Source organism: Periplaneta americana, chromosome 14 (genome assembly GCF_040183065.1).
Source record: "Periplaneta americana isolate PAMFEO1 chromosome 14, P.americana_PAMFEO1_priV1, whole genome shotgun sequence".
NCBI classification, from domain to species: Eukaryota; Metazoa; Arthropoda; class Insecta; order Blattodea; family Blattidae; genus Periplaneta; species Periplaneta americana.
This window is the reverse complement of record NC_091130.1, coordinates 1,719,721-1,737,398: the sequence shown is the minus strand read 5'-3', so window position 1 is coordinate 1,737,398 and position 17,678 is coordinate 1,719,721. Positions and strand designations below refer to the sequence as shown.

Sequence of the window (17,678 nt, the reverse complement as noted above, 5' to 3'; positions counted from 1 at the left end):
TCTTTACATTTCTCGTGATTTTTTATAATGTTTTAATAATGTGTATTTATATATTAGTCCAATTTTAAAAACATTAAAATCGAAATAAATCAAATTTTTTGGATAATAAATTGATTTACTCAAGCAAATTTTAATGTTTTGCTTCATGAACGGTATGCAGAAACACTAATACAGTACATGTAGGCCTACAGTATTAATTGGGGTCAGAAATTGTACTTGTGTTCATTTTAGTATGTCATAAAATGTACCTGGCATTAATTTGTTGTATTGCAATCATATCAAATTCTAAGTCAGAGCGTTTCATTTCCAGTCCACGCCTATCTTTTCTTTTTTTTTTAATATCAGTGGTCTGTGTTTGTCTCCAGAGTAAGCTGCGCGGCCATTTTCTCTTTTGGTAGGCATAGATCATCTCAACTTGTTCATCCTTTGCCTTCCTGCGACATTTTAACGCATATGGGACGAACTTCACAAGAACCAACATGAACAATAGGCCTATGCGCTTTTATGAAGAAATGTAGTTCTCACCGATGAGAAATTATGCCATCACTGATTTGAATTCCACAAACTGTAAGAGTTCCTTTTCAGTCTGTCCGTTATTCAAAAGTTTTAATTGGCGACGGCGATATAATTTTCTTCCTTATTACTAAGTAACATGTTCATTTGAACCCATGAATTTCTGTCAAGGAACTGGGAAATGTCCGTTATACACAGGTGTCCGCTATTCAGAGTTGTTCACGATCACATTTTCGTCAAATTAAGCGCTTCGCAAGATTTTTCAAGACTTGCCAACACTTCATAAGTTTTATTGTCAAATCACTTGCAGTAGTACTTTAAAAGTCGTTGATTGTCTTGAAACTAAATAAGAACATGATCTAATCGATTAATGACTTGACAATTCTTTGAAGGAAGTGACGAATGCGATTCGAAAATATAATGACGAAAATAACTGCAAAAAAAATCATGGCGTCCTGGCGGGGAAAACTTGTTCGCGAGTTAATTGAATTATATGAATTAAACCAATACTGTACGGGATAATACAACAAAATAGAAAATAATGCGTAGGCCTATGGAAACATCAAGGCAGATATCTGGAGTTAAGTATAAATATATTATGTATTTTTAATGACGATTATAACCTACACGAGGCGCATACTAAGCAAAAATATTTCATTTTAAAACAAAATGCAATCGCAATAGACTATTCTTCGTTTTAGGGTGCCGTTAACTTATAGTTAGTTAAGGGGAGGCAGAGGTGAATATTTCAAAATCCACAAAATTCATCCGATTTGTTTGATACTAAGTATGTTATTAGTAATGGACATACCAAGTTTCAACTTTCTAAGTACAATAGTTCTGTTAATATTAATAATTTTATAAAACTTTATATCGTTTGATATAAAATGCTCCATGCACCATATTGTAAGAAATTTTCAATATTTCTTTTTATTTATATTTGATATATGATATATTTCTTCACAGCACTTCTTTACATGTAATGGTGTACCTCACATTTCTGTATCCGGTGCCACCATTACCACTTACAGTAACACATATTTGCAGTACATGTCTACACAACTTCTACCAATTAAACTATGTACTTTTTTTATTATTACTTGTTCAATCTCCCTTTCAGTGCATCTCCTACATTTCGTTTGCTATTCTCTATTTGATCATTAATCGTAATATATCTAAATTTATATATGCCTTTCAAACCCCCTTTTTCCTCTAACTACTATTCACTAAGATTTCAATTTCACTTATTCTCTACAAATTATCAGATTGAATTATTTGCCTTACTTGTTCTTTGACCTTTTCTCCTATCTGTCTCTTATATTCATTTACTGTTCCAACGTTCAAATGTCAGTACTAATTTTATGCTGTCACTTGTTCATTTCTTTTAACCCTTTTTCACTTTTCACTCATTCATATTTGCGCTCACTTTCAACTTTCTCTCTATTCCACTTACACCTAAACCTTTCACAATACTCTCACTTCCTATAAATCTTATATTTCTCTCTACACATCAGCTTATACACTTTCTCGCTCCCCTATATTTTATTTATATGTTCAGAGAAGGTATATAAAGAATGATAAGTATTAGTTTATTATGGGAATAATATAATAATACAGTCATCTTGGCTTTAATTTCATAATTTTAAGGGCACGAAATCAAAAACTAATATCGGACTATCAAAGTAAAGATAATAAAAATGGAAAAAACCAAATTTTCATTTTTTCTTCAGTTTTGTTCGAAAATTTCACCTCTGCCTCCCCTTAAGTAATACATAATATTGTTATTTCTCCAAAGGATTTACATATTAATATTGTAATATTCGGTAGGTAGGCCTATACAGGTTACAATGAACTTGGAGCACATGTTTTGAAGTCTTGTCAGATCTTCACCATTGTGAACCAGTCTTTGGAAAATCTTTTTCAGTATTGAACAATCTTTGGCAAGCTTTCTCGTAAATGTCATCGTGTACAAGCAGCTTTAGGCACGCTGTACAGACATCGCATCATGTGTTCCATTCGCACAATCGCGTTCAGCAAGCAACACGGGAGGACACTCGAATTCTATTTCCAGTCCATAATTACGGCGAAGCCATCGATTACAGCAAGTCGCTGGCGCGGCCTGGAGCGGCTGCAGTGATCCATCTTGAAGAATCGCTGCCAAGTCACGAAGAGGCAGCAGCGTGCAGGTCCGCGGTTCGACGCTGCGCCGTCACACTCCAGTGCCGGCATGAATATGCACACCTCTCGCTCGCTCCCACGTCGGATGTGACGTCACCTATGTTACGGCTGGACTTTATGACGTTTGTGATAAATCTGTCGATTCCACGTGGCGTGATTTTCCAGGCGTGGTTTATAGTTAATTAAGGCCAACTCGCCCCCTGAGCCAGGGGCACGTGGCGCTGTGAAAACGAGTGTTGGGGTTACAAGTCAAGGGGAACCGGATTCCAGGCTAATGACACGCAGCAAAATGATTGGGCCTGCACTCCACATATTATTCTGTAGGCCTACCTTGGGTAATAATTAGATGCAATAATTGCCATTGTCATTTTCATAAAATCGATATTTTTATTACGAATACAAATACATTTATTGATGTGATTTATGGTGATATCAGAATACAAGATCTTCTTTCTCACTTAGTGAACACAATATAAAATGGTTATGTTTATTATGCACGGTTAGAAACCAACTCTGATATTTTCCGCAAGCCAACAGCTGTAATAGGCCTACCTTTCACAAATATCACAATTTTTCCGTGGGAACTGCCAGTTCACCACATGATCTCACATTCTAACTCCTGGGTATTTTTCACCAGACTTGCACAATCCTGACAGTTGACCGTGTTGTTCAGTTTAAATTAGATAGAGCCATATAACATAGGCTACGTGGGTTGATCCCTATGCCGTAACCCTGAGCACACAAATGACAGAAATGTGTTATGGCTATAAGCCAAGGCAAGTCTGTACGGGCCATATTCATAGATATTCTTAGCGCGGGCCTCCGGTGGATGATCAGCGAACTAACGCTTTTCGTATTCATAAACCAGTGTTACCGATATGATATGATATGATATGATATGATATGATATGATATGATATGATATGATATGATATGATATGATATGATATGATATGATATGAGATGATGTGATATGATATGAGATATGATGTGATATATGATATATGATATGATATATATGATATGATATGATATGATATATGATATATATGATATGATATGATATATGATATATGATATGATATATGATATGATATGATATATGATATGATATGATATGATATATGATATGATATATATGATATGATATAATATGATATGATATGATATGATATGATATGAAATATATATATGATATATGATATGATGTATGATATGATATATGATATATGAACCCTGTACAAGTAATCAGTCAATAGCCGAGGCTAGTTTAGCACGCTCGTAGCGCGGGCTAGTGAAATGTCTATGCATAGCACCGTACATGTCCGCGTTGGCTCGTAGCAAGTGTTCGAGTGGCCGGAGGTGCTGCGTCAGTAGAGATTTTAGCCTGTCGAGCAAAGAGATACATCTTCAAAAGAAGGGAATGTCTCCATCTCAAATTCACCAAGATATGACAGCTATCTTGGGAGAATCTACTGTATCTTATGGTAGAATAAAAACGTGGTGTCGAACGTTTAAATGTGGGGGAACATCGTGTGACGAAGAACATGGTGGCGGCCCTTCGAGAACTGTCACAACACCAGAAAACATCAATAAAGTGCAGATCGACAAGTCACCATCAGGAATATAGGAGAGGAAGCAGGCTTCCCATACCATAGTGTGCACATGGCTTCACCATTATGACTCTGAAACCAAAATTCAAAGTATGGAGTGGAAACATAATGGTTCACCGACGCATAAAAAATTCAAGGTGCAGCCATCGGCAGGCAAGGTTTTGCTCTCTGTTTTTTTTTTTTTTTTTTTTTGGATGCCCAAGGTGTTTAGTTTGATAGTTTATTTGCAAAAAGGCGCCACAATAACAGACCTTTTTCATACAAAGTTAATTGAAAAATTGCGGGATGCTATCAAGAAGAAACGTCGTGGCAAGTTGAGTCGAAAGGCTCTTTTCCACCAAAGCAATGCTTCAAGTCACAAGTCTTTAGTTGCAATGGCTACAATTTCAACAGCAGGAATGGAATTTCCTATTAGCCAGATCTGGCACCCAGTGACTTCAGGCTATTCCAAAAACTGAAAGAACACTGCATGGGAACAAATGTTCATCCAATAATGAAGTCATGCAGCCCGTAAACCAGTGGTTTGCAAAGATTCTTCCAGGAAGCTGTGGAAATGTTAAAGGATCTCCGAGAGAAGTGCATCAGTCTACTAGGGGATATGTGTAACAACGAGTGAGATTTTTTTGCAACTCGTATAAGTGGGTCAGGGCTACAACACAGAGATCAACACTCGTATGTAGTATAATCCTCATTTATCAAATAAGGTACCTACAGTACATTCTAAGGCCCAATTGTATAAAACTCGCTGACTAAAGATCAACTTTGATCGAAGATCGGAAAGTGAACCGAGTTCAGACACTTCTTCTATTATATAAAACTTTTTTGCGATCAAATTACCTTGGTTCAAATGCAATCTAAGTTCACGTGAAAAGGATATGGCAACATCGCATAAACATGTGAAGTATGTGATGCGCGAACCATGTTGTACAGGTTTGTTCAGTATTGCCAATCTAGCGAATTTAACTCTTTTTTAACGACAATTTCTTTTAACTTTTATATTGCTTAAATAGGGATTTAGCGACCTTTTTAGCACCCCATAGTGACAAAATTTAATCTTTCTTTGTTAATAATGAGAAATCTAGCGACTTTCCAACTACTTTTTGGCGAATTTCCGTACACTCTGTTGGAGACACTGGTTTGTTTTGTACATTGTAAATAATGGCGAACAATAAGAAGAAGGTTGACTGATCTCCAAATTGTTACCATGTTAAGGTGTTTGATACTGCTAAACATAATAAAGCTTTATAAAACGACAATTTGAAAATTTATGAATGTACCTATCATATCCATTAATAATTAATAGTTGTTATAAACATAATATAATTATAGGTTATGTTATTTCATACTGCTGAACACGATAGAGCCTTATAAAATATAAGAATGTTTGTGTATTATGGCAAGAAATTGATATATAAATGTACTTACCATATCTATTAATATTAATAGTAATAATGGATATTTTATTTGCACAATCTGTCACGCGTATATTTCAAACAGAAAATAAATAACTGAACTTGGATCATCTAACTTAATCGGAGAAATTTCTTCAGTCAAAGTTGACTTTAGTTTGAGACAAATTAATCTCAGATTAGTCTTTATACAACACAAAATTCCAAGTTCAGCTAGAACGAGGCTCAATTTAACCTCTGATTTAAGATTAAATGGTTTGTACAATCGGCCCTAAGACGTTTTTTTTAAATAGGTCTCCTAGAGAATATAGCCTATACCATAGACATTCTCTTCGCTGCAATTATTGTCATTTTATACATCAACGTCAGCACAAATTGCAATGCTTCCATAACTATGCAAGACACTTCGATGAGCCGCAATAATTGTCTAACACATTATTGTCGATAATAACCAGGACTTGATTTCAGAATATATCAATGAGTATGTCTACAATTCAATCATTTATGCCCGGTTTCTCGAACACTGAGATAAAAAGAGAGCCATTCGGTCCCTATTGATTTGTTAAAGCTTTGATGTGTTTCATGAACACCGCAAACTCTACTGATTGGTTGGTCAGTTTCACAAATATCCGCTAGATTCTACGATAGCGTAATTTGCATTTTATATATTTATTATTGATTATTCAATTCAATTCTTAGGACCAGAGATATAAACAAGGACAACTCCTTCTCCAGATACCAAGCGTATATAGAATAGACGCTCTTGTTCTAATATGGCCATCATTATACCTTCAGTATTAGGATTTAGGATGTTATTGGAGTCACGAGAGATGAACGACAAGGACAAGCAAAATGCAGTAGCTCTAATATGGGAACTGTAGAAGACTGTGTTGTCATGAACAGATCCAGGGAATCGTGCAGTAACGGGCCTATTTCTAATTTTCAAGAAATGGCCACAGGCAACTTGAACATTAAGAGAACATTTTTTTTCTGTCCCAATAATAGTAATTTAGTTCAACACACAGTTGTAATAAGTTTCGTGATAGCAGAGGTATAGAACCTTCATCATGCACATGGGTCACAATTTACAGAGTGGGTAACTCCTCGTTGACGGACCCATAATTTAGCAGACGATTTGTTGAACCGATAGGACTAACGCAAAAACTTCAGTCATCCATTCGATACCGGTACATGGTAGATATCTATTTCACGTTGGAGAAACTGGGCGTAGTTTAGTCAATTATTAATAATTTCGGCCCATCCCATTACATGATTATGTACAAAGCATCGCATTAAATTTATTGGAAGACTTTCATTACTTTCACTCCAGTGATGAAGTCAAGTAAACGACTGTTGTGAAGCTAGCCTCTCATCAGCTATATTTTAATGTACCGAAGTACATATGATATTTCCATGCAGATATTCTGCGTCATCATACGATGAAAGAGTAATGGAACGGAGAAAAATTCTCTCCGGCACCGGGATTTGAACCCGGGTTTTCAGTTCTACGTGCTGATGCTTTACCCACTAAGCCACACCGGATACCCATCCCGGAGTCGGACAGAATTGTCTCTGATTAAGTTCCAAATCTTGGGTTCCCTCTAGTGGCCGCCCTCTGCACTACGTCATAGATGTCTATGAACGTAGGACTGAAGTCCACACATGTGCTGAGGTGCACTCGTTATGAGTGACTAGTCGGCCGGGATCCGACGGAATAAGCGCGGTCTTAAATCACGAAGTGATTTACGCATATCATATATATATTAATGTACCGAAGTACGTTCATAGACATCTATGACGTGGTGCAGAGGGCGGCCACTAGAGGGAACCCAAGATTTGGAACTTAATCAGAGACAATTCTGTCCGACACCGGGATGGGTATCAGGTGTGGCTTAGTGGATAAAGCATCAGCACGTAGAGCTGAAAACCCGGGTTCAAATCCCGGCGCCGGAGAGGATTTTTCTCCGTTCCATTACTCTTTCATCCTCTCATCAGCTGTTTTTTCAAACGGTAAGAGCAAATTGTTCTTTTTCAATTTACCTATTATGGGTCTTCTTATATTTATTAGGTATCGATCACCATTTCAATATAAGAGTGTGAAGCATCAGACTCTATATCTCAACATAGCAACATTGCTTTTACACCCCGAAGCAAAGCAACACATCTGTCCGGCATCCTTATATCACATTACAAATCAAGCACGTAGTTTATGACAGGTTCATTTATCCTTACAAACAGGACTATAATATTTTTACAAACAAGTTGTTACTACACCGAAAATCGTGCGTATTTGACTTATTATAGCACGCGTGTCGATGAAAGCAATGACGTGTTTGCTATGACGTAATACCGGAACGCTTGCTATCTTGGTTATCGCTTCTACGCGCGACGCAACAGAAATGAAATGCAGGACAGAAGGTAACGTATCATTTATTTCCAATGTTTAACACTTTTGTAATATCACATAAAACAGTTCTGTGGTTCAGAGAAACTATATTAACAAAATAAAGGAACATTTGTAACTTAACGTGCAAAATCATCCATTACTTTTTACTCTATGCCAAGTCCAGGCGCAACTAATCGATACGAACATATGAAGACACTTTGTCAGCTATGGATCCCGAACTGAATTTCTGTCATAATTTATTTCCTACAATTTACAATGCTAAGATGCCATAAAGTGTTGTATCCAACTCGTGGATAATCTTATTATGACACTCGTGAAAAGTGTCACACGAACGATAGTGAGTGCGACAAACATTCACTCATGCCATAATCATCAAGATTATCCACTTGTTGGATAAATAACTATTGTGAACAGGCCTACTCTAGTTTGAAATAAAGCGTAGGCTATTAAAAGAGAAAGTGGGAATATTCTAAATAGTAGTTAAAGAAACGTCTGCAACCATTTAACAGCTGACAAGCAAACGTTCTGATGGGGGCAGATGAAGTTTTTCTTCCACCATGTTAACAATGTCAAAAGAAGTGCTTATACAAATTTTGGCCACTCGACCGCAATTACGAGGGCCGTAAAAAAATAAGTTTGCCAGGGGCCGTTAACAGAAAAAGAACATAATTTCGTTAGATAAATTTATTGGAAGATGCACAGAAATTGTTGAGCTATTTTTCAACATATTTTCCATCGGAATTGAGACATTTCTCATATCATGGGATGGACAGAGAGAGGTGCAGACGCAGTCAAATGCTGGTTCCGATCTGGGGCTGCTGACTTCTACGACACAAAAATTGGTCTCATGGTATGACAATTGTCTCAATTCCAGTGGGGGATATGTTGACAAATAGCGCAACAATTGCTGTATCTGTTTAATAAATATTTCTATGCAATTGTGCTTTTTTTTTTTCTATAAACAGCCCCAGGGAAAATCACTTTCTGGACGGTCTCGTAATTGCGGTCGAGTGGCCAAAATTTGTATAAGCACTTCTTTTGACATTATTAACATGGTGGAAGAAAAAAATGAACTTTTTTATCTGCCCCCATCAGAACGTTTGCTTGTGAGTGTAAGTACAGATGTTGCATTATAGCCTGTATAAACCTTTACCATTTTAAGAGTTAGAAGTTCTCTTTGGAAGTTAGTATAAACTTGAAATGTACCTATTTATTTAAACAAATAACAATAGTCATTAGCACATAAGTCGGCCTGTAGCTTCCTAGTATCTCTGGGATAAACTTGAAATTTAATATTATGATCTCTGTGGTTCTGGGAGAATTTATATCGTACGCCTGACATGATCTACAAGCTTATACTAACTGCCAAAGAGAAATTCTAACTCTTTTAAATTGTTAAGGTTTATGTGGATCGCCCTGCATCTCTGCCGGTGACTGACCGTTGAATTTAAAGTGGCTTATCTTGGTCATGGCCGTCAGAGTACTAAAAAGCTCTACAACCTTTTCCTACCTCTCTTCCCCATCACAGCAAATAATAACTATAGGCTACTCACCCGAGCTGGCCAGCCGACTGCTCGTGGGCCCGAACATCTGGTAGGGATCTGCAACAGAACAAGCGCGTCATGAACAAGCCACTTTCCATCTTAAAGCAGCCCCCCCTGCAGCGTGACGTCATGACACTCGTTTCTCTTCATTTGTCCATCACGACGGAAGAGTGATCAAATCGCTAACATTATTTTAGCACAATTCCGAAGCCTCCCTCGCGTGCGGTCGAATCTCCTCCAATTGTCCACTTTGTTATGGATCCCGAGGGTGCGCCGGGCGCCCACACTGCAGGAGCAGACACGCTGCCTCAAACTATAGTCTGCAGCGGCTACGTCTTTAGAGCGGTCCGAAGAAGAATAAGAATGCATACGAGACAAAAACGTATAGGCTAACTGGAATGACGGAAAGAGCAAGTCAACTTATTAAACATTACATAAAAAAAATTAGAACTTCATAGGTGAGTATGATAATACTGTATATATATTTTTAACACATATTCTTGAAGAATGTAACATAATTTGTAGGAAATCTTAGCCACTTAGTCAAAGCTGACTGATATATTGCTGGGTTTGCAGTGAGAAACCTGCCCTTGGGCAGAACACTTATGTAGGCCTATGTACGTATGTATGTATGTATGTATGTATGTATGTACAATAATAATAATAATAATAATAATAATAATAATAATGGCTTTATTTAACCTGGCAGAATTAAGGCCGTAACGCCTTCTCTTACACTCAACCAGGATTAAAACTTGCTTACATAGTTGAACATAAAACTGGATCGGAATTAATTAATTACATACTGATACAATTTAGATACATAATGAGATCAAAAGAGGTAGTTATGTATGTATGTATGTATGTATGTATGTATGTATGTATGTATGTATGTATGTATGTATGTATGTATGTATATATGTATGTAACTTATGTATGTGATTGAATTAAATTAGCTCATAAATTAAGTTACTACTTTACCTTGTAGGTTTATCTAAATTTAAGTAAATATGTAGTCTACTAGTCGTTAAAACTGAAGAATATTGCTGGAGAACCTTTTAAGTGTAGTGTAAATATTCGTAATTTAAATATGTATTGTATTGATTAAGGCTGGTTGAGTGGAAGAGAAGGCCTTATGGCCTTAACTCTGCCAGCGAAAATAAAACATTATTATTATTATTATTATTATTATTATTATTATTATTATTATTATTATTATTATTATTATGTATTTCAAACTCTAATTCAGATAGTTTTACCAAAGTGACTTACCTTGTTATTTTCATTTAACAACATGTGATTATTTGATAAAAAGGCGGTTATTTTGGACTGTTTGCCGTTAAGGAATAAAGTATGCCTTCAGATTGTGATAACTGTTCCATAATAAATTACGTCATGCTGCGTTACGAAACGTTTCTGAAGCAGTAACCGTCATTCAAGGACACATGACTGTCGGAAGAAAACATGGGTCGCATCTTAACAATGAAGACGTGCTGTGTTTTCGCGTCCTTACATTTTCAAGGCAAAATTGATTTAGAACTACAAATGGTGCTTCTTATCTCCTCGGATTATAAATATGCGTACGATCGTGTGTAAGTGAATGAACGAAAAACGTATAAATTAACATTAAAATGAGTTTTGCCGGACCTCAGGAAAAAAAGTATAAGCTAGACGCTAAGCGTAGAAACTATAAAAGTAATTTTACTCTACTCTCTAGCAATGTTAAAATATGGATGGATATTTAATCTTGCTTAGGATTTTAAAAAATATACAACTAGCGGATGATGTTTTACTGAATTTGTTTCAGTACCACCATCAGTAGCCAAGGAAAATGTTGTTTGTTGCATAAGTGTAACTATTTCTTTCTTTGTCTCACCTGCAATGTATTTTGTCTTTGTACAACCATACTTCTGTGCTAATATAGACTCAGGAAACATTGATCTGAACAAATTTCTGAAACAAATGATGGAATATTATGCACCGAAAGAAATTATATAAACAACAATTTTATTGGGCATTGACCATTGTTTCATCGTTATTAATGAAGAATGATAAACTAATGTTTTCCAGTTTTACTTCTCCACATGTTTCAGTGTGTCCTATACAATCACCTCGTCCATCATGAGCTACAGAAAAATACAAAATACATGGTTTTCAATAACATAAAAGCAACTACATGTGTAGCCGCAATACTGCTGTCTTCTTACTAGTGGATGCAGTTTGAGAACAAATTTTGGAAACAACAGTCGCATAGGTTATGGTGTGTGTACTAACAGATAATGAAGTGTCGAATTCGTTCACAATTTCACAAACTATGCCACACCCCACATTATCCTGCTTCCTGATTTAACACCAGCGAGTCCACGCCTGTGGAGTAACGGTTAGAGCGTCTAGCCGCGAAACCAGGCGGCCCGGGTTCGATTCCCGGTCGGGGCAAGTTACCTGGTTGAGGTTTTTTTCGGGGTTTTCCCTCAACCCAATATGAGCAAATGCTGGGTAACTTTCGGTGTTGGACCCCGGACTCATTTCATCGGCATTATCATCTTCATCTCATTCAGACGCTAAATAACCTAAGCTGTTGATAAAGCGTCGTAAAATAACCTAATAAAAACAGCAGCGAATGTAGCAGATGGAAGTGACGGTTTCGCCCACAAGTTGCGCGTGGGACTAGAACCAAGCAGTGTTGACATATTTTCTCTCGTTTTCTATCTGCGAAATTAAAGTATTATATATTTTGGTCATTGTAATATTATTCTCCAGTAATCATGTTTCCTTTGACCCCAGTTCCGAAATAAAGGGAAAAAGTTAGTAATAAGTGCGCACAATCCGTAATAGTTGGCAGCTCTGTAAATAGAGATATTACAGAAGAACACAGAGCCATAACGTGCAATTAAAGGACAATTAACACAGTTGACGTGCGGAAGTTGTGGTGGCCACACTGTTAATTTCCATCCTGTTAGTACGCGGCCTCGCCTTCATTTGTCGTACGAAGGGTTTTCTCCAAGATGTAATTGCATGGTTACGGATCCCACGAGGCACGTACGCTGTGCACGTGACCTTATTCTACAAAGTAAGGTACGATATAAAATAGATTGTAACAATTTATTGGGAATCTATTCCACAGAAGTATGGTGTACACTTGTGCATTATTACTGCACACTTGCAAATTAACACTGTTCTGTTCCACACAGGTATTTCGAAAGTAGTTCTGCAGATAAATGATGACAAGCGAGCTAAATATGTACCTTGTCTTCCATATCTCAGTGAAAAATATGGCATTTCCCTTTACAACTGGGATGTTGCAGGCTTACTATTTGGAGCGAGGGGTTGTTTACCAAAATGTACATGTGATATCCTTAAATCCTTTAAAATTCCCTTTTATGAGGTTCAGAAGATTGTAATGGAAATTCTGAAGGCCTCTCTTCAAATTCTACACTATCATCTATATGTTAACACGTAAATTTTTGTTTTAATGTACAAATCGAATCATTATTTTGCTCGTTTCATTTCTCTTTAACTTTTATGTTTGTTAATTCCGGATCCCAGTGGTCAACCTCACTTGAGGACGGATGATTTGAAATAAATCTTAGTAGTAGTATAGGCTTATGTACAATTGTGCAGTTTTGAAAGGACACTAATACAGCTAATACAAAAGTTACATGGCTTATGAAATACTAGCTAAAAGCACCCGGTGTTTTTTTTTTTTGCTCCTATTTTTAATTAAACTGGTTGTTAGACTTTTCGGAAATCTCATAAACTCAACTATAGACAACCAAAATGAATTGTCTTTACTAAGCTTTCTTCGTCCATAAAGATCAATCTTTACATACCGTTACTTACATGAATTAATGGACTTCTTAGCCAAATGCCTGCCAGAGTTAACTCAGACTCCAAAAAGAAAACATTTTATCATTTGTTTTACGTTCAACTGCTTTTTTTAAATTTATATATTTATACCGTATATTTATTTATTTTATTAATTTACTCTGGTGTAGTTAAGGCCATCAGCCACACCGACAGAAACACAAATAAAATAACAGAAAAAATCAAACTATAAACAAAGTAAAACCAAACGAATCTGTATACAGGCTACAGTCATACAAACTTTAAATGAGATAACATTGTCTTGGAGTTCAACAAAACAAACACACACCTCTAGTCCCTATACGCCCAATTAGCGTTGACTCAATGTTTTACAGATCTTACATTTTATCTCTGCCGGGCAGTGACCGTTAAATTTCAAGTGGCTGATTTTAGTCATGGGCGTAAGCGTATTAAAAAGCATTACAACCTTTCTGCCGTCTCCTTTCCTCCTCACCGCAAATGTGACGTTGCACAGGGACAGACATAAAGTAATTATAAAATCTGTACATTGATCTGAAGCTGTGGTGATTTCATATTTATGTGTACTTTCACTTGAACTTCAGAGACAGCTGACGATAAATAGGGAATTCCCTTGTTCCCAATCTGAACCCGTTGGGATGTCATCGTGAGTCGAAAATTATTTCTCTATTAGTCGTATCAAAGAATCAATAGATACATATAAATAATTTAATTTATATTGGAAGCTTTTTTTTATCTCTTGATCGCAGTACGCCTGCTTATACCATATCCGGGTTTCTTAAATATGACTTCAGAAATTACATCTCACAAGTTCAGAACATATTAATTATATTATATTTTATTTTATGTACAGAATACAGGAAAGTATAATTTTGCAGAAAGTCATTGTTTAACACAACGAATAATATTCCGAGAGATATATAGACTATTTTAGAAATTAAGAGATTGTTCTTTCCACATAGCTTAACATACTACAATGGCAATATGATTAGGCTATACAGACAGAATTTCGCATTAACACATTTTTGGACATGAACACTAATATTTTGATATATATAATAATTAATACAGTGGTATTTTCAATGAGCTTACGTACATTCACATACTATATTAGGAACATGACAAAAGTATCATTGAATTGTTTTTTTTATGCGTACAATTCTTTGTTATCCTCTATATATGTTTAGGTCTGCTCACTCGAAAGCAAGTTACATAATTGACAGTGTGAAACACACGGAGTTTCTCAGTGCATGTCTGTAACTTTGAGCAACTGTCTTTGAGCTACAAATGCTAATCGCACCGAAATTGCAGTTGCTTAAAATCGAAAGGCATGTTAGTGGCTATCATAGAAACATGTGGGATAAAAACATCTTCTCCTTTCATTTTGCCACTTAATAATGTTACTTCTATTACGTTGAGTATTAAATTATGTGGTGGCCATCCTTGTGGTTTCAAAGAATTCAAGAATTCAGTTGGATAAAACAGAGCCTCTTCACTATCTACAACGGTATCAAGAAATTCATAATACGGCCCTGGACTGCGTAAAGATATTTATTGCATCAATTGCCTAGATTTTGGCCTTCATAATGTATCAACAATGTTATTTAATTTTCTGCTATTTTTTCCACGGCCTCGTGAAAGTCGATGTTGAACACCAAGCCTTGGTTGAACACAACAGGAAATAATAAAGAACAATTGACTGTAGAAGATTGCATTTCAATACTAAATACATGAATGTTTGAGCGCAATTAATTTTATTCCCAATTTTTTAATTAATTTAACGTCCATTTGTCCAATTTTAATGAAACCTAGGCTATGTTTTGCTTGTGATTATGAAGGTTACATGTGAAAACTTTAGTAAATATCGGTGAAAGCGTGTAGATTTGTATAGAAAATATACATATACGGTCTTACTAATAAACCATGTATAGTTATTATATGAGACTTATGCACAGTTGAGACAGAAAACGTTACTAATAAACCATGCATAAGCGATGGATGTATAAACAGTCTGTAACTATACAATGGGAATTGCTTTGCAGTAGTTGTATACACGAAACCCCTTGTTTAAGCGTTGTATATAGAGAAAAAATGGCCGCCCCTCTAACAGCTGTTGGTATCGACTGTCATTTTATGATGATAGATGCCTAGAAGAACACAGAATAAATAGAATAATATTGCTGTAGCTTGTACTCTTTGACCAAAATATAGTGTGGTAATCGATCAGAGTCAGTTGTACTATCGATACTTAACACGGCACACTAGAGCGCTCTACCGGATGCAATAGAGAACCTCAGATATTCTATCACCTTTCGGAACGAAGTAATGACGAAACTATGACGTAGCTGTGTAACAGTTATACTGTTATACACGACGTATGTAGTGATTATTAGTAAGGAATTTACACACGACTTATAAACGAGCTACTCATTGTATAAGTGTAAGACAGTTAAACGTCTGTATATAGAGTTTTTATTAGTAAGACCTATAGTATATACATACATACCCACATTGACTTTTACATATTAGATGTGGTCTAGTTGCAGAAAAAGTAATGAAGATGGTAATGAAAATCATAGAGTTTATAAAGAAAGAATAAATCTCAAATTTAAAGCAGAATTTTGAGTTTAATGAACGTTTTAGGTTAAGAGGAGGAAGGATAAAAGAATAGAAGGTTGTTGCTGGCGCAGTGTGTTGGCTAAAATCGGTACGGCATTACTGTAATTCACATGGAGCCAAAAAAATAATTGACTTGAGAAAATATTTTCTCACATTATATTACCAAAAATATATTATAAGCTGTCAGAATTCAAACGTATTATGATAACAGAATTCAGAAAAATATTCCAGTAACAATTTTTGCCACAGTCCTTTAATTGCGATATTAGAAACAAGGGAGATGAACTTGGACATAGGTGTAAGGTGTTAATTAGCAAAAACGCTAGATCATAACATTGGCAAACAACGAGAATCCTGAATCCTAGAAAACAGAATTTTCCAAGAATAGTAAATTATATATCAAGTTTGAAGAAAAAATAATGATAGCAAACTTCTATTAAAAGTGAACATTTTTAATCACGCCTATGAAACATTAATCGGATATACTAAATATTACAAGATAGAGGTAGTAACTGCTGAGAAGAGACTATTTGGCTGTAATATACTTAGCTACCGGAAATAGCTACGAAGACTTAAAACTCTGTATCACTTGAAGCTTTGCCGGCGTTTGATTAGCAAAATCGTCCGGAGTCTGGGCCACGTTAACAAAAGCAATTCTCAGGACATGTTCAGTTACAAGCTTCAGAAAAAATCCAAGACAATGGTGCCGATGTAAATGATGCGGAAAACACCGACGGATTGCTCAGAAGAGGCTGGTGATTGAATGACGATGTTTGAAGAATGGATCCATCTAAGCTATGTCTTCAGACGAGCACAAATAGGAATGGGAGGAGCACTAGACTCGTTGGCGTTACCCGCAGTGACGTGTGCAGTCTCGAGCAAAAACAGGCTAGAATAAATCGATAAAAACAGAAGAATGAACAATTTTGGATCAAAAGAGAAAGTAGGAAGTTTTAAGAGACTTCGAATAGAGTCGGTGTTTCACAAATTAAAGAAAATGAGAAATAAATGTGTGTATCTAATGCCTACACACTTCACTTGCGTCATTTCGGTTCCGCATATTACAGATAGACGGCAGGATTGTGACCCATTTTTCAAGTTGCACATCACTTCGGCGGGCCACGTTATGCATGATGTGTACCTGTGAAGAGTTATGTCGTGTACTGGGATGAGTGTATTTTTTAGTGTTCGCGTGTTTTTATTTAATATTCGTATGTCTTTTCTTTTTTATTATCATTTTATTACATTCCATTTTGTTATATTCTACCTTACGTTTTCCATATTAACCATTTGTACTAAATGAGTTGCTTTTACTATATTCCAATGTATTTTACTTTCTTTTTTTATTGTTGTATTATTTTCTTGTTGTTTAGTGTCGATTTTATCCTATGCTATTATTATTACTATTACTATTATTATTATTATTATTATTATTATTATTATTATTATTATTATTGTAATATATTAGTATTCTGTTCTTTAACTTTTTGTTAAATTTTAACTGCCTGTATACTGTGTGACCTGGTAGAGTGTAAGAGAAAGCCCTATGGCC

General features: G+C 35.8%; 1 protein-coding gene across 3 annotated transcripts in view; it reads right to left on the bottom strand.

The window, feature by feature from the left end:
• Ets65A (DNA-binding protein D-ETS-3) overlaps positions 1-17,678 on the bottom strand; it is a 420,065-nt gene that overhangs the window by 46,522 nt on the left and 355,865 nt on the right. For all 3 annotated transcript variants that reach the window (XM_069844799.1, XM_069844800.1, XM_069844798.1), the window contains one exon: positions 9,674-9,721. In XM_069844799.1, coding sequence (XP_069700900.1) covers positions 9,674-9,721 — 48 coding nt within the window. The remainder of the gene's footprint in view (positions 1-9,673; positions 9,722-17,678) is intronic.